At 44.5% G+C, this 26,322-nt stretch overlaps 2 protein-coding genes and 1 pseudogene across 6 annotated transcripts; 1 reads left to right on the top strand and 2 right to left on the bottom strand.

Annotated features, from left to right (window-relative positions):
• The first annotated feature begins 1,023 nt into the window (after positions 1-1,023).
• On the top strand, positions 1,024-11,077 carry LOC127342395 (uncharacterized). Of its 5 annotated transcripts, none has more exons than XM_051368337.1 (18): positions 1,030-1,307; positions 1,512-1,577; positions 2,218-2,321; positions 2,413-2,451; positions 2,569-2,631; positions 3,449-3,523; positions 4,490-4,555; positions 4,674-4,716; positions 5,949-5,997; positions 8,853-8,946; positions 9,020-9,072; positions 9,336-9,420; positions 9,808-9,910; positions 9,983-10,075; positions 10,283-10,349; positions 10,537-10,603; positions 10,702-10,755; positions 10,837-11,077. In XM_051368337.1, the coding sequence occupies exons 1-18, from the start codon at positions 1,097-1,099 to the stop codon at positions 10,945-10,947; spliced, it is 1,443 nt and encodes a 480-aa protein (XP_051224297.1). In that variant the 5' UTR covers positions 1,030-1,096; the 3' UTR covers positions 10,948-11,077. The 5 variants fall into 5 exon arrangements, with proteins under 5 accessions (XP_051224298.1, XP_051224297.1, XP_051224299.1 ...); XM_051368339.2 differs by having other exon boundaries at positions 1,170-1,307; positions 1,419-1,577; XM_051368343.2 differs by having other exon boundaries at positions 1,239-1,257.
• Positions 11,078-11,109: 32 nt separating this feature from the next.
• Positions 11,110-13,101, bottom strand: LOC127342396 (peroxidase 9-like; annotated as a pseudogene).
• Positions 13,102-22,852: 9,751 nt separating this feature from the next.
• On the bottom strand, positions 22,853-24,742 carry LOC127342397 (peroxidase 72). Its single transcript, XM_051368345.2, has 3 exons — positions 24,405-24,742; positions 23,737-23,928; positions 22,853-23,654 (listed from the first exon to the last, which is right to left on the bottom strand). The coding sequence occupies exons 1-3, from the start codon at positions 24,633-24,635 to the stop codon at positions 23,070-23,072; spliced, it is 1,008 nt and encodes a 335-aa protein (XP_051224305.1). The 5' UTR covers positions 24,636-24,742; the 3' UTR covers positions 22,853-23,069.
• Positions 24,743-26,322: the final 1,580 nt, after the last annotated feature.

The following is a 26,322-nucleotide window of genomic DNA, read 5'->3' as shown; positions in this document are numbered from 1 at the left end:
CCAGAACACGTGCGCCACGCACATCGAGCGGCGCATCGCAAGATGGCGCGTAGGAGAAGGGCTTCCCCTCAGCGGCCGCGATGCAGACCGGACAGACGAACATGCCGTTCATGGAGTAGTCGATGCAAGAGAGGTGTGCAACGGACCCGTGACAGACGAGACATGTGACAGTCGCCTCGTGCGGGGCGACGAGATGGTCATCGATGTGGGACGGCGGAGCGGGGCCAAGGAGGAGGAAGCAGTTGCAACAGTACATGGAGCGGTAGGAGAGGAGGACGCACGAGGAGCAGAGCTTGACGAACACGTTCCCATGGCGGGCGTGGTAGAGGGGCCATGTCCTGGGGTCGGAGTTGCAGTTGTTGCCGGCGCATCGCCTCACAACCCGGAGTTGCCTTTCCATGGGGTCCATTGGCGGCACACCTGTGTGGAAATTAAGGTGAAAATGGCCTATTAGGGTTTCATGTGAGACCGCCATGCCTGCTCCTTCAACACTTGAAGAATATGTTAAAATCTCTAGAGATAATCGTCGTACCTGTTGGAATCCCCTTCTTCTCCGCGATGAAATTGTTGCAAAACAGGTAACAATTGATGGACACCAACAAATCGAGATCCCAGCACCGATGGCGACGAGAGAGGACGGCGGGGCAAAAAATGGTTATGGGCTCTATGTAGAATTCTAGATCTAGATCTCAAAAGGCTCGCTAACGACAAGGCGACTATGGCACCATGGAAGTAGAGGGTGGACGGTGGCTGGGGTTAGAAAACACGCGTGAGTGAGTGACGTGGAAGTAGAGGATGGACGGTGGCTAGGGTTGAAAAACACGTGTGAGTGAGTGACATGGAAGTAGAGGATGGACGGTGGCTAGGGTTAGGAACCACAGATGACCATGATGACAACTGTGATGACAATAGGCTAGCTGTGGGGGATGGGGTCGGAAGGGGTATGGTGGCGGGGGAGGGTTTGTAGAGTTTTAGCTGGCGGCGCGCCGTGAGGTGAGGCGTAGCACACAAGGAGACGTAAAAAGAAAAGAAAAAAGAATTCGGCTTCACGGGCTAAACACGCGTCTTGTTCATAGTTGTTTCAGCCCATACCTGGATGCCATCGGCTTTTGTAACGGTTGTAATTTTTACTTCCCCACTCCACTCTCGGTTCCCCCGTCGACGCCGACGAGCTCGCTCTCTTCGCCGGCGCCGGAGGAGGCACCCCCTTCCACCGCTCACCCCAAGGCGCAAGGCTCCGAGCCCCTCTGTAGTCGGGTGGGTAGGAGGGGATACATCCAGGCTGCCTGATTTCTTCCCTTTTATTGGTACGGACAAAGCCCTAACCTGGCTGGCTTGATTGGATTGCCCAATCTAAGACTGTATCCTCCACCTAGATTTTTACGCGGATCTGATTTCCTTTTTTCCCCTTCTGACAGCCTGTTTCCCCCCAGAAATTTCGGGGGTTGGCCTCACCATCAATTCACGCCAATACATTCCCTAACAGGGCACTGTTACTGAAATCTGAATAGGAATGTTGCTCAAATGGAAGGCCTTCGCTTCCTGTCCCGTCACTGCTATTCATCCGTTCATCCTAGGTAACCTTTTGCACTTCTAAAACAACTTTAATACTAAGTTGATCCCCTACTCCCCGTATTTATTCGTTACAACGGTATCTCCAGGATTTTGAAACCATTCCACATATAGTCATTTAGATTAGCGTGAGTTCAGTTGGAGGCCAAACAAATATGGGATATTCATAGCTGCTGCTGCCATTTTGTGCATCTGGTTAAATGAAGTATTCCTTGAGTTCTACATTGCATCTGGCGTGATCTGGTGTTCTGAGTAACCATTATGCAACGAAAAGCTATCTTAGATCAAATGTCTATTCCTTCAGTTTTTCATCCTGAAAAATGTCTATATATTCAGTGATGAAGGAACTTAAGTAATTCCACATTGCGATTATTGCTTATAGCAGGTTCTACCGTATGATATACCGATTCTTATTTGATGATCTACTGTAGGCCATGCTCGTTTGACACTGTAGCTGTTAACTTTGATTATGCCAGCATCCTCTGGCGTGGAAATATGATTCTAAGCCTTACTTTATAAGCCCCCCTTTTTAGTCTCGCATTCAGTATGATAAACCAGCATAGTTTTGTTCTCCGTAAATCCATTTGAAGTTTGTCAATAGGTATTATTCGGGAGTTCCTTACAGTTTACATTAACTTGCTGCAGTGCTGTTGGGGATTGCATACATCTATGTACCAGCCGCTGCTATTGTTGCTGTTCCAAGTTCCAACTGTTATGCATTCGACAGTGACAGCCACCTTGTTGACTTTGTATCCTTACAATCCCACTACTCCACCAGGGATACTTTATTTGAAACTAAATCAGGTTCTTTCGTATCATTCTCTCCTAAGCTGTTGCTAGACATACATGGTCGGGACGGATTTTGAGTATAGTGAGAAGGTAATTGCCATACATTCATTTATAAGTTATTCTGAATATTCATATAGTCTACTTGCATGTATCTTGCTTTGCCAGAAGCGTATCCAGCTATAAATCACAATACATTGTCATTATCAGGGCTCGATACCATCTGATTTGGTTGTCCGGTTATGCAAAGATGTGCAGAGAAGATCTCAAGCGGTATGAGTATGGGAATATGACATATCATTTACTTATAGTCACTGCATTCATTGAAGGGGATGGAGTAGAGTGTTGTCCTGCTTGCATGTTGGTTCATTGCACAAACCTTTCTTTGCTCCAAACTTGACTCCTGATACACACTCCACATACATAATTAATGGATGGTACCTTTAAAGAATGTAAACCATTATAAGATGCACCCATGCATTCCATAAATTTTGCTATTGGCACCTGATACAGGCTCCGGAGAGGGTATGCTGCAATGTGATACCTTTAAAGAATGTAAACCACTATAAGATGCACCCATGTGCTCCATAAATATTTTCTAATAAAATGTTCTTGATTTAGTAGGTTCTAACAATTATTCTTTGTGATCCATACTCCAATAGATTAAGAAATTATCATTATATAACTGTATCCCCAGCCAAGACAGCAAAAGTATAAATATATAAGTATATAACAAAGTTAGAATAGCACGATATATTGTTAGATACATCTCATCTTTCAGGCCCAGCAATGTCAGTCACCATTTATCACCTGTGTCTTTTCTTTTTTAGCTTGACTGTTATGTATGTAAAATCTTTCAAATTTAGTGTACACATCATAAATTGAGTTCACCATTTGTTGACTTTAATATATAACATGTTACAATGAAGGCAGCTTGTATCACATGAAACCAATAGGCATATCATTTACAGGTGGGGAAATGTGTAGGCAACCCCTTTAGCAATGGGGATATTACACATAGTGTATACATATCTAACAAATATGTAGTGCTTTTGTCCTGGTCATTATCTCAATACTGCATCTCTTCCAGGGTTTCATTGACTTTGGCCGCTTTATCAGTCCTCGCTCTTTTCTAACCGGTTCAAAGCCTTTTGACTACATTCAGGTAACGCTCCAAAGTTATATCAACTTTGTCTACAATAAAATAGTGCCTGAGATATACCATTGCTATTTGACACATTGTTGAAGATGGGATTACATCTTGAATAGAAGGTCTTTGATTTTCCTAGAATGAGGGCTTATATGGGAGGTATTGACTAGGAGCTGGTGATGTCTAACTTGCAGTAAATATCTCGTGTAACCTACATGCCGTATATCGCTATGTGCCATATGGGTTATAACGTTCTACTATACTGATACTCCATTCCACATGGTTACAAGCTAGCCAAATCATCCTTCCTTTCTTTGTGTCACTCTAGTGCATTGTCAAAAGGGAAAAGGTATATGGCAGTAAAACAACAGAGCGCAATTGCTAAACTTAATCACAACAGTAAAACAGTGTATTGAGTTAAGGTGGAGAAAGCATACAAAAAAACCAATGTATTGAAACTAGGTGTACTAGACAGTGTAGCGGTAGTAGGTACTGATCGGTTACCGGAAAACGAGTATAAGGGCGATTACCTTGTATGATCGCTACCTAGTTTCAGTATATTGAATGGAACATAAACTGTCATAAGCTCCAGAGTGGTAACTTCAAAATACGCGATGAGTGATGACTTAGAATCTCAAGGTTTTTGTTAGTTATTTGTGGAGTTGTTGTGTCACTCTACAATGAAAGGAACAAATTTAAGGTCTATACTGGAATCTTGAACTGCAGGGTATAGACTCATGTTCAAGCTAATGTTTTGAACTTGCTATAGTTTATCTAGAGCAAATACACTTTACATAAAAGTTTTTTCAATTCATTGTGATGTTTATCAATGCAAAAATTTCCAGCAGAGTTCTTCCAAGTTTTCTACATGGTAAAGACTGTTGAGATATGGTTGTCTATCATATGGTTTCATTCACCATCATCTGTTCTTGTAGTACGTCCTCAAGATTCATCATTCTTTTGCCTGTCACTATTTTTCAGAAGTTTCAGAATGGAGATTTAGCAAAATGCGAAACCACCTTTGAAGAGATGGGACGCACTGCACAGGTTTGTTTGAATTTTGATGAGATACCCTGTTTTCACTTATATTTAGAACCTTGGAAGTTTTGTCAAGTTTACTAATAGATATGCAGACTAACATCAACGAGCGTATTTGATATTTCAGGTAAACATTAGATGTGGACGATGCTCAAATGAAGTATGCAAAGGTCTGCTGTCTTTTCGTATTTTGTGTTCACTTTTTTTTTTGGTAATCTTGCAGCAACTACTTGCAATCTAAATAAAGTAAAATTAACATTTGTTGTTAAATCTGTTTGGTTACAGATTTTCATATGATTATATGTGTGCTTAGGTAAGTCATATGGTATAAATCACTATTCTTGGTCACTGTACTAACTCAATCGGAGTTTCTGCAAACTTGTAGTAAGTTGTGTTTAAGACTAACTGGATTATCTCATTCACGAACACCAACTTCTTATGTTTAGAAAACTTAAGTGGTAAATAGCCCCTCTATCTTGAAGGGTTGTTTTAGACTTCCATTTGGTCTCTAGTATGTAGTTATATGCAATAGTCATGATCAAATCATAATAAAGTTGCCAAAGTCGTTTTGATTATCAATATTTTTCATGTGGCCAATTGAATGTTCTGCACATGTTAATGGTTAAAACTCCCTTGATAATGGAAAATGATGCACGGTTGTGAACGGCTACTTTGCTTCTGTCTATCTAACAACTGCTAGTAGTACCTCGGTGTGATTCAGTCATGCTTAAAAGCTGTGAAATCTTACTTTTCTGGTTGCATGCATTTGCTATGTTTCACCCTGAGCCTGATACTCATCCGTGTGAGTAGAAATTAAATTCTTATTCTCTGCATTTCAAGTAGCGTGTATAGTTATCTTGTTGTACATCACAATGCCTAATATGGGGGGTAATTGAGTTGCTTGACCATGTTGCCCCCATAATTTGATGAATCCTTGATCCCTGTGCATGGTGAATTTATCATAGTGGGTATTATTCTCTTGAACTCTGATGACTCAGTGGATGTTGCAAACTGGGAAGTACTTTTCTGAGAGCTGTTTGTGTTTTGACGAAAAGTTCCTGGTGGTTCTCTTGATTGAACTTCATTTCTTTTCCACTATTGCAAAAATCTAATCATAAGTATTTTTTTTCTTGTTACTCTGCATATAATGGACGTTTTTCATGACACTTAATCTTCCATTATAAGTTTCTAACCCATCAGCGGGTTCATATAGATGCCCTGTATATATTTGTGCATATGCCAATGCAAGCTTGATACAGAAAGCAGGTTTTATTGCCAGTCATCTACCTTTTTGGGGGTAAACCTGTTAATTCCTGTTGACCACATTCAAATAACAATGTGTTGATTCTTTTTGGGTGCATACTTTTTTGAGAAATCAAAACTAACATTGATAAGTTTGCAGATGAAAATGGATGCATTTGCAGTGTATCCTATGATGAAACGATGTGCAGGTAACCATAAAGACTTATATTTTCTTATTTTTAGTTAATTGATTTCTTTCTATTGTGATGTCAGAGAGTTAACTGCGAAGAAGCTGCAACTTGTTTCCTAAATTCTGTATGTGCTACAAAATAGAGCTGTGCACTTGTGCATTTAAGAGCATCTCCAGCCGCGTCCCCCAAAGGGATTTGGGGCGCGCCGGACAAAAAATCATTCCCAGCCGCGCGCCCCAAAGGCCCTTTCCGTCCGGCGCGGCCCAATACGGTGTCCCGCGCCCCGAGCCCGTCCCCGCTACACAGGGGACGATCCGGGCACGCCGGACACAACGAAATGCGAGGCGGGGAGTGGCGGGACCGACGCGTCAGCGACTCACGAACGAAGCGTCACAGCTTTGCCTTAATGGCGACGGAGAGGCAGGCAAGACGTCTCGTTGGCGCTGCGCAGCCGGACGACTTCGAGTGGTCCGACGACGACGGGCTGCACCCGGACGAGGCGGCGGATCAGCAACGAGCGCTCGTCGAGTCCTTCGAGTTGGAGAAGAAGCTCCAGGACGACGCCCGTGCCCGCAAAGACGCGCAGATTCGCCGCGCCGTCGAGCTCTCCCTCCAGGCGGCGCAGCAGGGTAGGGCAGGCGACGACGGGGCGGGGCCGTCGAACGCACCGCCAGTAGGCTAGGGTTAGATAAAATCTAGCCGTTTTCATTCAAAATTGCAATAGATAATCAAATTTGAATGAAACCTTTATTTTTGTGCACTTTTATTTATTTCGGGGGGCATGTTTGGGGGACGCGGCTGGGGAGCAACGTCCCCCAAACGCGAAGAAAACGCGTCCCCCAAAGGCTCGATCCGGCTTCCTTTAGGGGCCGATTTGGGGGACGTTGTAAGCATCTCCAGCCGCGTCCACCCAAATCGTCCCCCAAAGGGCGCCGAATCGAGCCTTTGGGGGACACGTTTTCTTCGTGCCACGTTTGGGGGACGTCGCTCCCCAGCCGCGTCCCCCAAACGCCGCCCCCAAACACTAAATAAGGGTTTTTGAAAACACAACCATTTATTAAATATAGCATACAATTAAATATGTTTGCGGAGATTGTTTTTAAATTAAAATACAACAAACAATAAAACAACTAAACAAATGTAATAAATAGGGCTAGATCAAGGTGCCATGACATTTGTTGATAATCCTTTGATCCTCCACAAATGTTCAACGAGATCAGCTTGAAGTTGATCATGAACATTGCTGTCACGGATCTCTACTTGCATGGCGAGGAAATAAGCAAAATCTTTAGGCAACTCATGATCAACCTCCGTAAGAGGGTCCTCGCACTCATAGGGACCAACATGTCTCCTGGCATGATTCTTGCGGTCATCCGCGATGATCATGTTGTGCATGATCACACAAGCCTGCATCACCTCCCACATTTGGTCATGAGACCAGCTTAGAGTAGGGTACTGGACAATTACAAATTGAGCTTGAAGCACACCAAATGCCCGCTCGACATCCTTCCTGCAAGCCTCCTGTCGCGTAGCAAACGTGATGGATTCGAGATTGTTTTGACAAAAGTGGCCCATTTTGGATATATACCATCGGCTAGATAATAGCCTTTGGTATATTGGTGGCCATTGATCTCATAGTTGCATGGTGGAGCATGCCCTTCCACTAGTCTGCTGAACACCAGAGACTGCTGCAGGGCTCCTGGAGGTCGTCCTCGAAGGCTTGCTCGTCCTCTAGCTGTAGGGCAAGCATCTCGTCGTCGCTATCCATGTCTGAAGCAAAATCAATGGTTAAAATTGCGACGCGGCAGACGAGGCAACGAACAGCGGCCAATCGCGTCTACCTGGCAAGTCGTCGAGCACCTTGTGTGCGCGGAGGTGGGGTGGATTTGACGCCGCGTTCTGGGACGCGCTGGCGAAGCGGCGGCGGCGGAACGACGGCGAGAGTGCCAACCGCGACGACGGTGCCGACTCTCAGAAGAGATCAGACGTCGAAACGGCCAGCAAAACCAGCGGCGGCGGAGGGGTGGGAGGCGCGGGAGGGAAGGAGCGATGAGAAAAAAGGCGCGAACCAACGGTTTATGGAAATAGTCACCGACATGTGGGAGCTCGCCTCGCCTCGCTTTTCGTTGTGTCCGGCGTGCCCGCAACGTCTCCTGTGGGGCGGGGCGCCAGACACCGTATCGGGGCGCGCCGGACAAAAAGCAGCTTTGGTGTACGCGGCTGGGAACGTTTTTTTGTCCGGCGCGCCCCAAATCCCTTTGGGGGACTGTTTGGGGGACGCGACTGGAGATCCTCTAACTATCTTCTGATCAAGTCTAGTTTTTCATCCATGTTATGTAGATGTGCTAATCCACTTGTTAACATGCTCATGATAATTTCTTGTATCTTGCACAAATAGGAGGAATAAATTTAGGTCAAACACGTGTCTAGGTTCCTAGCACATAATTTTTGAGAAAAAAGAAGAATGAGTTAATTTTCTTACTATGCAGTCTGGTAAAATATTCTGATTTTTTAAAAAAACAAGTGTAGTCACTAGTTCATTGCAACTTTTGTCTTCAAAATGCTTTTGGCTTTTCAAATAGCCAATCAACGGTCAGTTTTAAATTGTGGTTCCTCATAGTAAGAGGCCTGATTTCTCTTTATATTTGGTACATGGAAAAGTGAAATGAAATGAAAAAGAGAAAATAAATTGTTACAAATATGGTTCATAATTCTCTAAAACCAAAGGAACTCCAGTAGCCTGAACTTTGAACAACAATACTCTTAGAATGTTGGTTTACTGCTTAATCGTGATAACTCTTTGCCTGTTTCATATGCTCTTATGTCATTATTTTCCAGTATGATCTGCAGCTAAACATGTGTCTTTTTGTTAGGGTGGTTGCTGAACTTGCTATTCCTTGTACTAAAAGTGGCCCAAGAGTTTTTAAGGGTTTCACTGTGGGTTTCCACCCTCGATCATCAGAAGTGGTAAAGCTAGTTCTTTCTTTGGGTGTTTCTCAATGACTTGAGCTCATGTAACAAGTCAGCTTGGTTTCTCCAGGTTTACAATGGATTGACTCAGTTGGGATTCGAACAACCTCATCATGGATTTAGGTAAGATTCTATAAAAATTTCCATCATGTTTAATATGATTAAAGAATTTTACTTGGGATGCTATTCTAGTACCTTTCAGACTCTACCAGAATGTTTTCCAAAAACGTACTATTGTTTTTTTTAGTTTTGCGTGAGAGAAAATACTAAATTATTTCTAGAATTTTCTGACCCTCCTGATTCAGTTCCTGACTTGTAATTAGGATGTTTGCCTACTCTCTTATATGGACACGATATAAACAATTGCAATTCTGTTGTCTGTGCAGTTTTCCCAGTGAGCAGATTCACGTGTCCCTATATCTTAGCGCCATCTCTTCCCTTTCAGTCCTTGTTGGACAACCTACCTTCAGGGTAAGGAAAGACCGATGACTGTAAAAATTAAGAACCTACACATTTGTCCTTATGGTTTTTTTATTGCATCTCAATTTGTGCTTAGTATGCACATTATGTTGAAACAAGAAGGTAAGTTGCGATCTTTAATTTTCTTACAGTGTTGGTGATGGATGCACTTTTGTTTTCGCAACCAGAAACTAAAGTATATCAGCTAACATGTGACTATGTGAGACTTCCATTATCATTAATGCTAACAAACAAATGATTGCACTATATTTGAAACCAGTAGTTAAGAACACTGGGCGACTCTTAAGAGACTGTCATCATGCTAACCATATACCTGTTGCAGCATACCTTTTGTGTTGAACTCCATATAAATTTTCATTTGCCTATTCCGCTACACAGGTTAATCCGACAAAAGGGCTTGGTGTTATGCTAACAGGATCAGGGGCCAATGGTGCAAAGCCTACTGTCCTGTCTCCTACAGTTCTGAATGTCAATTGGATATGTCAGTGACTTTCTGGTCTCTCCATGCTGATGTCTTTTTACCTATCAACAAATGACTTCGTACATTTGATAGGTGAAATCATTCGAAGCAGTCCATATGAGGTCAACGTTTCAATCCCAGTGGCGGGCTATGATCCAATCGAATTCACACTTACGAAAGAATGCGGTTAGTTCTAGTTAGACAATCACCAGTTATGAATATAGATTTTTATGTATTTTGGAAATTGTCTCTGCAGGAGTTCCACTAGATTCTGGTTAATAATTTATCGTTCTTGTGCTTTTATGCATGTGGTATACAATTTTGGTCATTTTTGGTGGACACGTAAATTTCGGCCTACGTATATATTTTTTGTCACATTTGTTGTCTGTGCAGGTTACATACGAGAAAGAGACAGTGATTCTATGAGCGGCTGGGCAACATTTGGAATTATTTCTTGCATGTATGTGTGTCTAGAACTTTAGAAGTTTGTTTATGGTAACTGTGAGTTCTATCATGATTTATGACGTATGTTTACGGAAGTAGATTTTTCCTTATATTACTACCATCGCTGCTGTGTTGCTACATGTCCATGTGCTCCCTCTCATTACTGTGTTTGCAATTCTGACTTCCGTGCTGTTTGCCTGTAGATTCATTGTCTTGTCCAGTCTACTTTGCTGTGGCGGTTTCATCTACAAAACTCACGTGGAGAATCAGGTTTTACCCCTTTGTTCCTTTCGCGAATTTTTTATTAGCTATTGAGCAATGCTATTCAAAGTTCTGTTGAAAACATGGCACCTCTATACCAATTTCAGTGTGGTTTACATGCACTTCCTGGGATGAACACTGTGTCTGCCTTTTTGGATGTTGTAAGCACTTTACTTTGAATTTTAAACCTCAGTATTGCCTGTTGAAAATTTTCACGATGATGCCTACCAATTATTCATCAGGTTGGAAGACCAAGAAGCGGAAATCATGCAAGCCAAGCATCATGGGAAAGCACTTCTGCTACTACACCAGCAGCGCAGAGGACAAATGATAGAAAATATGGGACAATATGAGCTATGCTTAGTTTTGTGGATTTTATCAAGTAGGTTTGCATTCTGTACTCATTTAACATAGGCTTTGTTTAATCCCAATACCTGTGTATATAATTGTATCTAGCATCAGCTCCAAGTTTATTTCCCCTTCTTCCCTTGAAATAAATCAAATGTTTCGGAGCAAAAGAAAATGGGATATCTCTCATTGAAAGGAACAAATTACACTTTGGAATGAAAAAGCAACCTTAGGTTACATTACAAATGACACAAACTTTAGCAGGATGACATTTAGATGACCAATCCTGCAAATTAAATGGTTGACCACAAGCTAAGGAACCCATGTTCAGATGGATCTTTTTTGTTGACTAGAGGACATGATTAACCCTGCGGCAGTTCTTGCGAATTTCCCCATCGTAACCCAAGAGGGGATTTCTGTTGCCCATCTTGATTATTGAGTTCACGTAGTGTTGAAAGAACAATGATTCATTTTCTGCGTAACTTGTGACCAGATGTGCTATTTCTGGGTCTTTTCCGGTCCACAAAACCTGATCTGAGTTGAGAAGACCTTTCCCCTCCACTATCAACTTGTAATAGCTGTTGTCGAACTTTGGAGGGCTGGCAAAGTCTAGTGGAGTTATGTTGTTGTCACCTCCAGTGCGTGGGCAGACTGATGCTAATTTGTAATGAAACCTTTTCTCCAGTGTCACGTCTGGTTTGTTATCTCTATGCTGATTGTAGAGCCGTTGTTTGAAGCTGACACATCTGGCCATTCCAATGGTGTGACTACCTGTTGGAATGCAAGATAAAAAAAAGTATATCTGAGCAGGAGAATATGCTAACCCAATAGTAACAACTATATATGTGGAATTACATTTGATATTAAGCTGCCAGTTTCAAATGGTACAGTGATAATCTAACTGAAACATCTAGTTTGATTATGATTGTAAGTTTCTATTACCTGTATGTTGCTTGAATAATCCTTTCAATCTATTATTACTGACAACTACATGACTTAAATGTATCCACTATATGTATGTGATACTGTCTTTTCAAGCTTAAGTTTATGGCAAAGATGCCAGTGTAAAGAATATTAGCAACCGGGGTACTTCTAGGGTAGTTAACATTCCTAACAAACCTATTTGTTTTACTGCTTTACCTCAAATTGGCACTTTGAGCATTGAAGAGGCGCCATACCTGATAGTGCTACAAGGTCAACTTTATCCAGTCCTTGCCTTCCGAAGAACTTTATAAGACGATGCAGTGTTGCATTCGGTGGAGGAAGGTTCTTATTTGCTAGCGTCATATATGCTGTCTTTGAATCCCTCCTCCCTAGCGGAAGTTCCCAATATGGTCCACCACTCTGTCATGAGATGACATTATCAGGTTTGTGCAACATCAGAAGCACATATTTACTCGAGGATACAGTTACTTCACTATTTCCCTTCTACAACTCTCACCTTGGCCTAGCACATGTTTATATAACATGAAGAACAGATACTTACCAGTACTGTTGAACCTCTGGCAGCAAGGGCGATAGTGTCAGCACAAGAGACTGTGTGTGGACAGTTCCTTCTAGTGCAGCTTTGATCTCATCTATGACTTCGAATCCTCTAATGGAATTCTTGTTGGGAAGAGCATTTTTCTCGCTTAGGACTCCTTCGCTGTCATCCAGCAGAACTGACGCATCGCACCCCTGAAATTTGTGCAAATGTATTGTTTTTTGATCATGAGAGCTAAACAGACGAATAGGGGATTCACATTTTAACTGCTCAAAGCTGAAATAATGGCTTTCCAGTTCTCTAGAAAATGCCATATTATAACAGACGGTGAACCGTGTTACTTGGCTGTAGACATTCTATTTAGTTTATGTGCAAAATAGCACTTGTGCTCTGCTTACCTGAACAAAGCAGTCATGGAAAAGGAGCCTCAGAAGCGAAGCGGCAATCCGTTGCTCCTTGGCTATAGCCTTCTTCAGGACAGATACCACAATCTCATCAGCTTGTGGGCATGTGGATTTGTAGAAATCTGGCGAAAGACCTAACTTCGGACCATGTCCAACTGGAATTGGATGGGCACTCTCATGGTGATCAGCGAAAGCAAGAGAGACAGTGAGGTAGAAGAAAGAAATGAAAATTGCACCAAGGAATCTCTTGGGTGACTCCATGAGTTCTGCAATGCTGTATTTTGTGATTTGACTCTTGCATATTTGCTTCCGTTTTATAGATAGAAGTAATGTGATTGAACTGCATGATTCCATCCACTCCACTTGTTGTAAGATTAGGAACCATGTATGTGCTTCAGGTGTACCTGACCTAGATGTGTCTAGTTCTTTCATCACTCTTATGTTTCCACTATCTCACATCCTAAACTGCTTACCAATTCGGTAATTTGCGACGCTTGAACTGCCTAAACCCTTGTCCACTGTCTCCTATGATTGGTTCCAAACAAGGAGCAATGGGAGTATATTTTATAGTATCGCCATGCTTTGTGCATGTGGTTTTAACATAACAATCGAAGCCCTAGTTGTTAGTGTACTCAGTATTCTCTTTAAAGGTTTTGTTTTGTTAGTGCTCTTGGTACATGCTGGGAACAGAAAGTATTTACGCATCTGCTCCACCTAGTTTAGACCAATCATGTTAATATGATTGGGAAATGCATGACGGGATTAGCTGCAGCTACCCTAAATAGTGTACGCCGTTGCAACACCATCTGAGAGGAGAATTATTGTGAATCACATGGAGAAACTTCGAGAAGAGAGCACACAGATTTGGAGGAGATGTTGGATCGAGTGGCATTCCACAGACAGGCTGTAGGTGAAAAGAACGCCATTCTAAATTATCATGACGATGTCACTTCAAGGGTTACGTAACACCGAGGGCTCGAGAAAATACCTTCTCCCATGCACACCTGGGACCTCCCATGCACAACAATATAACCGAGAATTCCAAAACAGAAAGAAACTGAACGATACATGGGTGCATGATTCGCAAAGCACGAAACAAAGTGAATCCAACGGACGAAACATGCATAGGAGTAGGACCTCGTTTGTGCATGGGAGAAAATAAAATACAACCCAGAGCATCCAGTCCCGTCCCTCAAAAGACTCAGGATTGATCAAATGGGTGACGCCGTGCCGCATTTGGGGCACGTCCGTTCCCAGCCGCGTCCCCCGAAGTCGTTGCGATCAAAGCAGCCGCGATCAAAGTACTGGACGCGATCATATTAAAGACCGGGAGTGCGAATTGAACATAATTTAGAAGAAGCAGTTTCGGCGACGACAACAGCACATCCTGAGTCGACACAGGGCTGTCGAGCACAATGACCTCGTCGTGCTCTCCATGGTCTGGTTGCTCCATTGGCGATGCCGACGCAGGTGTACTAGCAGACTTTGTCGCCGACACGCTTGCTGGTTCCGCCATGCCTCCGGAGGTGGGGTTGCTGCCGTTGCTTCGGCGACCACAATTTTGGCATGGATCTCGTCGAGGATCATGCCTTTGTAGTAGTTGTACGCCGCCAGTGTACGGGGATCCATTCCAACTGTCGACGTGGTCAACATGGAGAAGTCCTCTTTACATTTCTTGAGCTCCATATTCTCTTCTTGCCTCTTGAGCACCGTCGCCCACCTTTCGTCGGTCTTTCTGTCGCGGATGAGCAGGGTCGAGGAGACCTCGGCGAGGCACTTGTTGATCGAAAACCGTGTCTTCTCGGTCGCCGCTGCGTCCAGCAAGGCAGCCTTGGCAGCGTTGTTGCCGATGTTGCGAGCGGCGCATCCAGATCAATGGCGGCATCTTTCCCCTTGGACAAGGCAACACGCGTCAACCGACACTTCTCGCAGGGTTTCAGCTTGCTATAGCAATGCAGAAACACGAAAGGTCTAAACCCTTCTGAATTCTTCCGGTACAACCGCATGGCGTGGTCGAACTAATAAAAGGAAGTGCAATAGACTATCATATCGTGATTGAAAGAGGCGCTAAACTGGTGGTAGAAAGAGGCATACCAAGTGGCCGGTGTTTGTGCCATTATCCCCTCTGTTCTCGAGCTCGGAATGGAGTCCATGGAACAAGTTCACTGATGGCCCAACGCATCAACATTGCCTTTTGGATCCTCTTCATTGGCATCGTGCGGTAATCCTTGTCGACGAACTTGCGCTCATCGAACTCTGCCTTGATCCTCGCCTAGTACTTCCCGTACTTTTGGTGGGCGCCAATGACCGAGTCGAGGCTCACCTTCGCCTACGAGTCGCAAAGGCAATGATCTTCCAGAATCTTCCACTTCGGGCCTCACAACAACCACGTCAACCTTGACGAGATCCTCTGCATCCTCCACGGCATCCTCCTCCCCGGCTTTTCTTTGCCATCCTCTTCGTCATCCTCGTCGCCGTCCTCCTCCTCGCGCGCTGCCTCCTCTTCCCCGACCGAAGCACCGACACCCTCGAATAGGAGCGGGACCTTGCAGTCAATGAAGGCAACACCGTCCGCACCGTGGACTTGCTGGCGCTGCTGCTCGTCGTTTGTCGGGGAGAATACAACGTTTGGGTTGAAGCCGTTGTGAACCAGAGCATCCTCTACCACGGCGAAAAGCGCGGTGCCAGGCATCTGGGTATCGCCGCTGCAGCCTCGTCGAAGAAACCGGGTGTCGATGGGGATGCCACTCCTGAACTGTACGTGCCCGTCGAACAACTCCATGGGCTCGCGGCGTGGCACACACGGCCAGCACGACCTTCTGCTGCACAAGCGACGCTACCGTCTTCCTCGCTTGCTCCACCACTCACCGCTCCCTCTGCTCCGCCATCGACAACTTGCGCCGTAAGTAGTCCTGACACCGTTCTTCGGTCCACTCCTTCGGCTTCACTTTCGCCATCGGCGCCTTCCGCGGCTTCGCGAAGGGCGCCCTTGGCCCCTTTTTCACCGCCTCCTTGCCCGGTGGCTTGGTGGCCGATTTCTTGGACAATTTTTTGGGGACTGTCGGCGCCATGGCTGGGAGAGAGTAGTGGCGGCGGGAGGGAGAGCGTATCGGCGGCGGGAGGGAGAAATGAATCGGCGGGAGGGGGTGAAATCTTGTGGCAGGGTAGAGAAATGTGCGGCTGGCGGCGGGAAGTGGCGGGAGGGGGTGAAATCTTTTGGCAGGGTAGAGAAATATGCGGCTGGCAGCGGGAAGTGGCGGGAGGGCGCGATGTGGCGGGAGATTAATTAAATTTCAATTAAATTTCCTGCATGTGTCACTGACGCGTTAGGCCCGCTAGACGTGGCTCGTTTCCGCGCTGTGAAACGGGGACAGTCTCGAGGTGCCGGAAAGCGTATTGGACCGCGTCAGACAGAAAAAACTTTTGGGGGCCGCGACTGAAATCGATTAAATACCCGACACGTCCCAAGAAAATTTGAGGATGCTTTAAGGGACGGCTAGTGAAGATGCTCTTAGGTGACTAGTGGAGATGCTCTTAGGTGACTGACGAGATGATACGATGACACAAATCGAATAGAAAATCAAATGTTGTTCGGCATTAAAGGCGCGCCGAAAGAATCGGCTTGTGCTCGTACTGCTCCTGTCGGCCCAGCTCTTTCAGTTATTTTATAATTTGACCCTCCTCTCTTCCCATCTACGGAGAATTAGGTTTGATCGTCTGCCGCTGCATGCATTCATGCATGAGCGAAGCAGGTCAATAGGTATGTGACTATCGATTGAGCTGATCACACAGTACGTAGCTAACTTTTTTTTTTTTTTTTTTTTTTTAACAAGGAACGGCCCGAAGGACCTAGGTGCTTTCCATTAAAAGTAGCGGTGCGGTACAGTTTACAAAAAGATCCACAACAGAATGGACTATTACAGACTGGACCTTGACATATGCAGAAACGGACCGTGAAAGAAAACAGGAAAACGCGATCCAATCCCTCGCAACCGCCGGCGAACTTTGGACTCAAACGACGGCCTTCCTCGCCGGGACCGGGGACGAAACCACTTGGCCTCAGAAGGAAGTGAAGTGCCGGCGTGAATCCACGGAGGGCCTCCGAAGGAGGTTGAAGTCCTGATGCCGCCGCATCAGGAACTGGAGCAGCCGCCCTACGACATCTTCAGTCGGCAGCCAATCCAGGGCCACCGAGGTTGATCTCCACAAATATGTAGCACCACAGATTCCCTGCAGCTCCTCAGATTCGCCACCATCGACATCCGGCCACAACCTTGTTCCACCACCATGGCGTCCCAGAGGAAGCGGACGAACATCAGAAGCAGAGAAAACTGAATCGCCGATGACACGAACCTGGACCTTATTGTTGACGGAGATGCCGGCGGCACAACACCTCTCCATCTTCATCTCCTTCCATAGGAGCAACACGAGGAAGAGCGCCACCGCCAAACGTCGCCGGACTTGGTCCCGAAGTCCCGGCGAAGCACTCCGAAACCACGGCATAACGCCAAAAACTAGTACCAGACCAAATCCTAAACTACTGGGGCTGTATAGTGAGGGGACCCTCGCCCTACTCGCCGCCGGCCACCGCCGGAGAGGAGAGGGGAGGGGCCGAGCGGCCCTGGATCTGAGAGAGCCCGAGCAGAGCAGTTGGGGAGAGAGAGACTCGGGGGCCCATCGTCGTACGTAGCTAACTTTGTTATCGTCACAGGACAAAGTTGCCAGGCTAGCTCTCTAGGTCAATCAGCCTTCGACAAAAGAAGTAGAAAAGGATATGAGATACGAATTAAGATGAATCATAATAGAGGAGTTTGCTTCCCGCTAAAACATAACAAGTATTCTTATGCAAGCTAAAACTGGCGGATGCACCCCATTGAGCTCCCTTTTTTTTAAATTTTTTTGAAACTCAAACTTATGGTCTCTAAACAATATGTCAAAAAAAAAAAAAAGCATAGCAAGATATGCATCCAAAATGTACGCCAGAATATTCGTTTAAAAACCAAAAATAAAATCCGTTTAAACCCCAAAAAAGTAGTTTTTTACTCCTATATGCATTCAGAAATTTGGTTTCATTTCTATCAGAATTGCTAGTGACTTAGTGCTCAGTCAAATTCAAAACCAACAGATTTGCATTGCGACTTGTGCGTTTTATGAGTTGCAATTAAAGTTGCAACTGTGATTTTCAGTTGTAAATGGGATTGTAACTAAGATTTTTTTTAATTGCAAGTGAAGTTGTAACTATGATTCTTCAGCTAAAAGTCAATTTGCAATTGGGATTTTTTTAGTAACAAGTTGAGTTACAATTAAAAAATTTAAATTGTAAAAACATTTATGGGAATGACAACACTTGACTGGAACTAAGTTATTTTTCAGTTGATTGAGAAACTAGTTACACCTTTTTTCTATACGCCAAAAGAATACGCTTTTTCTACCTAAACTTTGCATGATTATATGGACCATGTATGCGTGTTCCCGATTTTGTTTCTGAAATTTTCTGAACCTCAAAAGTATGGCTTTCAAAATTTCCAAAAAAGGCAGCAATTTGCTTGGGTGCTGCAGATCCGTGTAGTTAAGCAAGCCTTTATTGCTATTTAAATCTTTTTTCACACTGAGGTACTTTACTTTACTAATTAAGGAGTATTTTGCTTTCGACGCTGGTTCAACGTTGGACGATAACTGCAGCCAGGATTCTTTTTCTTGGCTCAGATTTCTGAGAAACTTCAGAAAAAATTGGAATTCTCGTTTCCCTCCGAGAAACAGTGCTAACGGACAAAAAAATCGGATACATTTAAATTTAAAGTTCAGTAACAAGGTTAAAAAGCCTATGCATGCCATTGGTAGTGCCATTCGGTCGGCCTTAGCAATCGGGGGTTCGACTTCACCTCCTGAGGTATAATTCTTTTGTGAAGTATATTTACTCGCTCTATAGCGCTAAATCAAACTAAAAAGAAACGCATCAGATTTGAACCTGCGTGGGGGCGGTTTCAAGAGCAAAGCCCTGACTGCTCTTTTTATGAAAACAATAGTATCTATCTCGGGTACTCAATATTTGTTTTGATGTTAAATAATTAAATTCAGTTTTTTCTTTTGGAATAAGTTGGATGGTAAATTACCGAGATGTTCGAAATTTCGTGGAAACCGTTAATTTCAGTGCCCTCCGGTAAAAATGATTGCCCAAGATAAAAAAACCTTGAGTGCGGGTCATCCAATAGTTTGTTCCCTATCACTTTCTGACCAAAGACTTTCCTATTTTGGTAAGTCAACTTTTGGTCATGCTTTCCGATTTGATTTTTTTATAGAAAATATAGGACTCACTTCTCAGACTTTCAGAGATTTTAAGATTTCGAAAATTTAAAACCTTCAGAATTCAAACTTTCATAAGTTTGAAACTTTGAAATCTTCAAACTGTTAGAAATTTTAAAAATTAGACATAAAAAACAGAAAAAATTTGCAGGATAGAACATGAAGCAATTTGAGGCTACTTGGTAGGACTTCCTACCACCACACTATGCAGATCATCCTTTAAGCTATGTACAAATGACATGGTTCCTAAGACAACGGACAGTTAATTGGGTTGTTACCGGGCTGAGTTTTATAGATGCACACGAAGAAGAAAGCCTTTTTTTTTGCCCTGGGATGGGTGGGCCAAAGCCCGGTTTTGCCCTAAGGAAGCTCCGCCAACATTGTGGTGTATTCATCGGAGACACAAACACAGTGTCATGTTTACGGAGGGCATGTTCTTGTGGTTGGAGCAAGTAAATGAAGGATATTTTTACCCGCATGTCGACTATGTGTACCACAGTGTCCTACTTTTTAGTTTTAAAAATCGTCATTTCATGAGATGGTTAAGAAGGTTTGGGAAAGACCAGTCGGGGGTAGCACTCCAATATTGAGATGGAATAATAAGATGCGGGCAATGCGCAAACATCTCTCTGGTTGGGCTGCCCATATGGTTGGTATTCTGAAAAAAGAGAAGGCTCGACTATCGAAAGTGATCGATGAACTAGAGGCAGTAGCGGAAGTGAGACCGTTGTCCATGCCAGAGATTGAACTTAAGAATCAATCCAATGCGCAGATGACGAGTCTTCTCCGCGAAGAGGAACTCAAATGGTATCAACGATCCAAAGCCCAATTCATTTTAGAGGGTGACTCAAATACGCGATATTTCCATGGTCTGGCCAATGGAAGACATTGGAAAAAACGTATTCACTCTCTTATCCAAGATGAAGGGGTGATTGAAGGTCATGATCAACTTAAATCATACATTACTAATTACTATGAAGATCCGTTTGGTCCTCCGGAGGAAAGCTCCTTCTCTCTTAACGAGGACTTATCGGATGATATACCCCATGTTTCTATTGAAGAGAATGGCCTACTAACCGCACCTTATTCTGAGGATGAGGTTCAGAAGGCAATTTTCCAAATGGAATGCAACAAAGCACCGGGTCCAGATGGCTTTCCAGCGGAGTTTCATCAAACTTTCTGGGATACCATTAAGTCGGATCTTCTAGATTTGTTCAGTGATCTTCACACAGGACAACTAGAATTATTTCGTCTAAATTTTGGTGAAGTAATTTTGTTACCGAAGGTTAATTAGGCAGAAAGGATTCAACAATATACACCTATTTGCCTTTTAAACGTCAGTTTCAAAATTTTCACGAAAATGGCCACCATTAGACTTAATACGGTTGCGGATCATGTCGTTCAGCCATCACAGGCTGCTTTCATGCAAGGAAGGAACATCCTTGATGGAGTGGCAGTTTTGCATGAGACAGTACATGAGATGCATACTAAGAAATTAAATGGGATTATTTTAAAATTAGATTTCGAAAAGGTGTATGATAAGGTCAAGTGGTCTTTCCTACAGCAGATACTCATGATGAAAGGCTTTTCTCCTGAGTGGCGGGCTCTAATTTATGATTTTGTGTATGGAGGTAGTGTGGCAATTCAAGTCAATGATGACACCGACCACTATTTCCAAACACGAAAAGGGTTACGCCAAGGGGATCCGCTATCACCGATGTTGTTTAACATTGTAGCGGATATGTTGGCGATACTCATAGAGCGTGCCAAGTCTGATGGTCAAATTGAAGGTGTGATCCCACATCTGGTTGATGGGGGTTTATCTATCCTTCAATATGCCGATGATACAATTCTTTTTATGGATCATGATCTCGAAAAGGCTCACAATCTGAAATTAATTTTGGCAGCGTTCGAGCAGTTGTCGGGATTGAAAATCAATTTCCATAAAAGTGAATTGTTCTATTTCGGTGATGCTCAAAATGATATGACTCTATATACAAAGTTGTTTGGTTGTGGGCAAGGCCAATTTCCTATTCGCTATTTGGGTATTCCGATTCATTATCGGAGACTTACAATTGCTGAATGGAAAATTATGGAAGATAGATTACAAAAACGCCTTAGTAGTTGGAAAGGTAAATTGTTGTCCCTGGGAGGAAGATTGGTACTCATTAATTCGGTACTCACAAATATGGTACTGTATATGTTATCATTCTTTTTTCTGCCGAAAGGAATTCTGCATAAACTCGATTATTATCGATCCAGATTCTTTTGGCAAGGGGATAGCGAGAAAAAGAAATACCGACTGGTGAAATGGAGCATAGTTTGTAGTCCCAAAGATCAAGGCGGACTTGGAGTTCACGACCTAGAGGTTAAGAATTCAGCTCTGCTGGGTAAATGGCTTTTTAAGCTTCTTACCGAGGATGGGATACGGCAAACTATCCTTCGGAGAAAGTATATTGGCTCGAAGACGTTATCCCAAGTGGTTTGGAAACCTGGGGATTCTCACTTCTGGGCTGGTCTCATGGCGACAAAGAATGTTTTCTTTCGCCATGGTACTTTCTCGATTAAGAATGAAGAACAGATACATTTCTGGGAAGATGTTTGGTTAGACAATGCTCCCTTAAGTGAACAGTATCCTGCTCTGTATAGTATTGTTCGTCGCAAAGGTGATACCATTGCCGCATTAATGGCTACCTCACCCCCGAATGTGACGTTCAGACGGATTTTACTTGGACAAAGACTATTGGCATGGAATGCTCTAATTCACCGACTGGGAGATATTCACCTATCACCTGAACCGGGCAAATTTAGATGGAATCTTCATGTAGATGGTAAGTTCTCAGTTAAATTGTTATACAATGCGATCCTTCATTCTGATACACCAGTTGATAATAATAAGAAAATCTGGAAGATGAAGATACCATTAAAAATTAATTTTTTTGGATGGTACCTTCGTCGAGGAGTTATTCTTACTAAGGATAATCTTGTGAAGCGGAATTGGCACGGAAGTTCAAGGTGTGTTTTCTGTCATCATGATGAAACTATTAAACACCTTTTTTTCCAGTGCTATTTTGCGAGATCTATTTGGTCAGTCATCCAAGTAGCGTCTACCCTGTATCCCCCGACTAGTGTGACCAATGTCTTTAGCAATTGGCTTCAAGGTGTCGGTTCAAGGTTTAAGTTGCTTCTTAGGGTGGGGGCGCTTGCAGTTATCTGGGCGCTTTGGCTAAGTAGAAATGACAAGATTTTTAACGATAAAAATTGTTCTTTGTTGTAGGTCATCTGCATATGTACAGGTGTTCTCCGTTCGTGGTTACCTCTTCAGCGGGTGGAGAACCGAGACCTATTTACGGAGGTCTGTACATGGTTGGAGGCTACGGCGAGGGATACTTTTTCCCTACATGGGTGGCAGCATAGCCTACGAATTGTAGCGCCACCCTCTTCTTAGGCGTTATATGATTCATCGCTTCGATATGTATTTCGCCTTGTTTTTATATACTTGGAATCCAGACACTTAAACGGCTGTGTGCATCCTGGTTATGCAGAGGCTGAATATAATTGCTTCCCAAAAGTAATAAACCATCCTTTATCGAAAAAAAATAAAAATCATGTATTAGATGCAGTTCACAACAAAGTGAAATGGGTCTTCCCCGTGGTGCTATGTTGTAAATTTGTTCTTGGTTATTTTATATCGATCTTAGGTGCTCAACTGTTTTAAGATGTCGACAACAGATACATCCTTCCACCATTGCAAATACATACTTTTCTTTTACATAACATCTTCTGATGTTGAATACAGATAACATCCTTGGACCATTACAGATCTCGAGTTCACGACATAACACCATCTGGGACTCCAAGATTACAGCTACACTTGCTTATTTGAACAAGACATGACACCGACTCCACGTACAATAATCAAACATTCAGTAACTGATCAGTGGAAGTTGTTGAGCCTCCTGCAGTTCTTCCTGATCTCCCCCTGCGACCCGGTGAGCGGCGTGATGTTGCCCATGTTCACCATGGACTGCGCGAAGTGCTGGAAGAAGAGGTGCACGTCGTCGGCGTACGCCTTGACGAGCGCCGCCGTCTCGGCGCTCTTGGTGAGCAGAACCTCGTCGGAGCTGAGCAGGCCCCTGCCGGCCAGGATGTTCTTGAAGTAGAAGTTGTCGAACTTGGTGGAGGTGGCGACGTCGAGCGGGAAGAGGTTGTTGTCGCCGCCGGAGCGCGGGCAGCCCTGCCTGAGCTGTGCGGCGTAGGACACGTCCAGCGTGCTGTCGGCGAGGCCGTTGCCGGACTGGTTGTAGAGCCTCTGCCTGAAGCTGGTGCACCTGGATAGGCCGATGGTGTGGCCACCGGAGAGGGCGACGACGTCGACGATGTTGAGACCGAGGCGCTTGAACTTGGTGATGATGGTGGGGAGGGTGTTGTTGGGGGCAGGAATGTCGTTGTTGGAGCCCTGGATACTGGCACCCAGAGAGTCCCTCCGGCCAAGCGGCACCTCCCAGTACGGGCCACCAACCTACAGTTAGTTTAGATCCCCAAGTATCACACACACTGGCACCGTTTGTTCTCTCCTAGAAGATTTACTAGTAGCTACTTACAAGGATAGTAGAGTCGCGAGCGGCAAGCGCGAGGATGTCGGCGCATGAGACGACGCCGGGGCAGGCAGTCTCGAGGGCGACCTTGATCTCGTCGACGACCTCAAAACCCCTGATGGAGTTCATGTTGGGGTTGGACCCCTTCTCACTCACAATGTTGGTGCTGTTGTCCAGCAGCACCGACGCGTCACACCCCTAAAAATTGATAAATGTTGTCGGAACAGAGACATATTTGTCAGATGAACATTTCACATAGGACAGCATTATTGTGCATTTACATTAAGCAATCATGGATCAAGGTACAGACTCGATCATGCCACCCAGACAAATAATAGCAGCACTCATAACACATGGACAACGTTTGGTTTTCACCGGTAAACAGTTAGCCCTAAAGCCTACAGATTTTTCCGTGCTGATGAGGTGATGATAACTTTTACAATGCCAAGATACAAACATTTAACGGTGAAAAAAGATACAGATATTTAAAGGCGAAACAATTGCACACTGAGTGATGTGTTTGAACAACTTATTAGAGTTTATGAATAAAATGCACATCTGAAACATTTGAAGGTATGACACGAATGCAGATAGCATGTTCAGCAAAATTATCATCACCATGTATGTAGCTTTAAGGTAGTAGTATAAAGTAGCGAAGTAAGCAAATGACTTACCTTGACAAAGCAGTCATGGAAATGCAGCCTGACGAGGGACGCCGCCATTCTGGTTTCCCTGGCTACGGCCTGTGCCACGATGGAGTGCACAATCTCCTTCGCCTTGGGGCAAGAGTGGTCATAGAACTGAGGGAACAGCCCGCCGTACCATGGGTTGCTGCGGACAGGGCCGGCCAGGAAGAGTGGAGACACTAGGCAGAGCATAACCAGGCAAACCATGGAAGTTGCCATGGGCAGATGCAACCAAAACTAATTTGCCCTGCACTGCACTAGTTGCAAGTGACGAGAGGAGAGAGCTGCTAGCTTGTATGTTGTATCTGCTTGTGCTTCTCGTGCTGTGGGTGGTGAGATGAAGTGAACACTGGGTGGTTTATATAGTGGGAGGATGCAAGGGAAAGAAGAGCTAGCAGAGGACACGGTGAGGTGGAGCAGGGGTACGTAGCTGGGTTTGTTAGACGTATCGAATAAGTGAGCTTGATTAGCTAGGCACTGTTGTCAACTGCTTCAGCAATAATTCTTCTATCAAGCAACTCCAAAGTCTTTAAACTTGCCCCCAAGCCAAGGCTTAAAGACTGCATGCTATACTTGTGTTACTTTGGGGATCCATTTTGGTTTCTCGAAGATTGAACTTTTTTGTAAATGTAGGTTTTTTTTTTGAAACGGGGGTAAATGTAGGTTGGATCTTGCAATAGAACAGTCATCACAGGTCTCACTTTAACTCTAACCATATTTAATTAGCGTCGAGCAGCACGTGAAAATACACCGTTTTATACTGTATAATAAAAAGTAAAGGTCATTGCTTCTGAGTTAATCCTGCTACTTTTGCTATAAGAAAGTATGGTTACAGGTTGGACGCGCGGAACGTATTGTTGATTAATACTGCACCGTGTAGTGCATGCATATGCATGGCTGTGTGGCAAGGTTCATTTTCTTATTTTGGCGGGGTGGTGACCGATCATTATTCAACGTGCACCGCTTCGGAGGATTTGTATAATCATACCAAATCTGGTCAAGGCAGACATGCGATGATATACGCACCTACTCTGGAGAACACAGGACGTGTACATGTCGCAAGGAGCACACTAGTGGAAAACAGGGTTTTTGTTTCGGGTTGTAAGAGCCTTTTGTCGCGGGTGGCCATCCGCGACAAAAGGGGCGCGATAAAAGGTCGACCTCTTGTCGCGGGACGCTTACCACCCCCTCTTCTCCGGCTTGCCCGGCGCATCTACGGCGCCGCCTACGCTCGCAGGTCTCCGCCTCCCTGGCGAACTGCTCTTGCTCCGCTCGTCCCCGTCGCGCCAACCTGCTGCACCCCGCCGTGTTGCCCCTGCTTCTCTCCCCGGTGAACCACCGTCCGCGTCTCTCCAGCGAACCTTCGGCCACATCTCCCCTGTAGGGACCAGGAGCTTCTACTCGCGCCGACCAAGACGCATGCCCCAACGCCGAAGGCCCCAACGCGAAGCAGCGTCCGCGCGCCTGTTGCCGCAGCTTCTCTGCACGCGCACCGGGCCGCCAGCACTGCCGCTTGCTTCTCTCATCCTCGCTTTATTTCTCTGTTTCGCCTGTGCTCCTGCAGCTGTTCTCGATGTTGCTACTCCGCTCTCTTTCTCTGAAATTGATCTTGTTTGTCTTGCGCTGCTCCTTTCTCTCACCGTCAGTGGACAAATTCAGCTTGGATACTTCAGCTTGCATATTTTGGATTAATCATGCTACAGAGTGTTGCTCCTTTCTCTCTCCATCGGTGGAAAACTTCAGCTTGCATACTTTGGATGGAAATCGTGCTGCAGAGTGTATTGCTTCCTTTTTAGATAACAATGACGCTCTGGTGCAGTTCACTGTCTCCTCGGTCTTGCATAATTATTTTTTCTATGTTGTTACATTGAATTGCGGCTGCAGCTATGCAAAATCTAGTTCAGAA

The sequence above is a fragment of the Lolium perenne genome, chromosome 3, assembly GCF_019359855.2.
Source record: "Lolium perenne isolate Kyuss_39 chromosome 3, Kyuss_2.0, whole genome shotgun sequence".
NCBI classification, from domain to species: domain Eukaryota; kingdom Viridiplantae; phylum Streptophyta; class Magnoliopsida; order Poales; family Poaceae; genus Lolium; species Lolium perenne.
This window is presented reverse-complemented; position numbering and strand designations above follow the sequence as displayed.

What these genes read in the sequence shown, in the direction of transcription:
- LOC127342397 (XM_051368345.2), bottom strand. Translation starts at nt 24,635, where the DNA reads ATGGCAACTTCCATGGTTTGCCTGGTTATGCTCTGCCTAGTGTCTCCA. An exon ending in TCCATGACTGCTTTGTCAAG is followed by an intron (nt 23,929 to 24,404) that starts GTAAGTCATTTG and finishes ATCAATTTTTAG; the next exon opens with GGGTGTGACGCGTCGGTGCT. An exon ending in CTCGCGACTCTACTATCCTT is followed by an intron (nt 23,655 to 23,736) that starts GTAAGTAGCTAC and finishes AACTAACTGTAG; the next exon opens with GTTGGTGGCCCGTACTGGGA.
- LOC127342395 (XM_051368337.1), top strand. Translation starts at nt 1,097, where the DNA reads ATGCCATCGGCTTTTGTAACGGTTGTAATTTTTACTTCCCCACTCCAC. An exon ending in TGCAGAGAAGATCTCAAGCG is followed by an intron (nt 2,632 to 3,448) that starts GTATGAGTATGG and finishes CATCTCTTCCAG; the next exon opens with GGTTTCATTGACTTTGGCCG. An exon ending in TCTGAATGTCAATTGGATAT is followed by an intron (nt 9,911 to 9,982) that starts GTCAGTGACTTT and finishes TACATTTGATAG; the next exon opens with GTGAAATCATTCGAAGCAGT.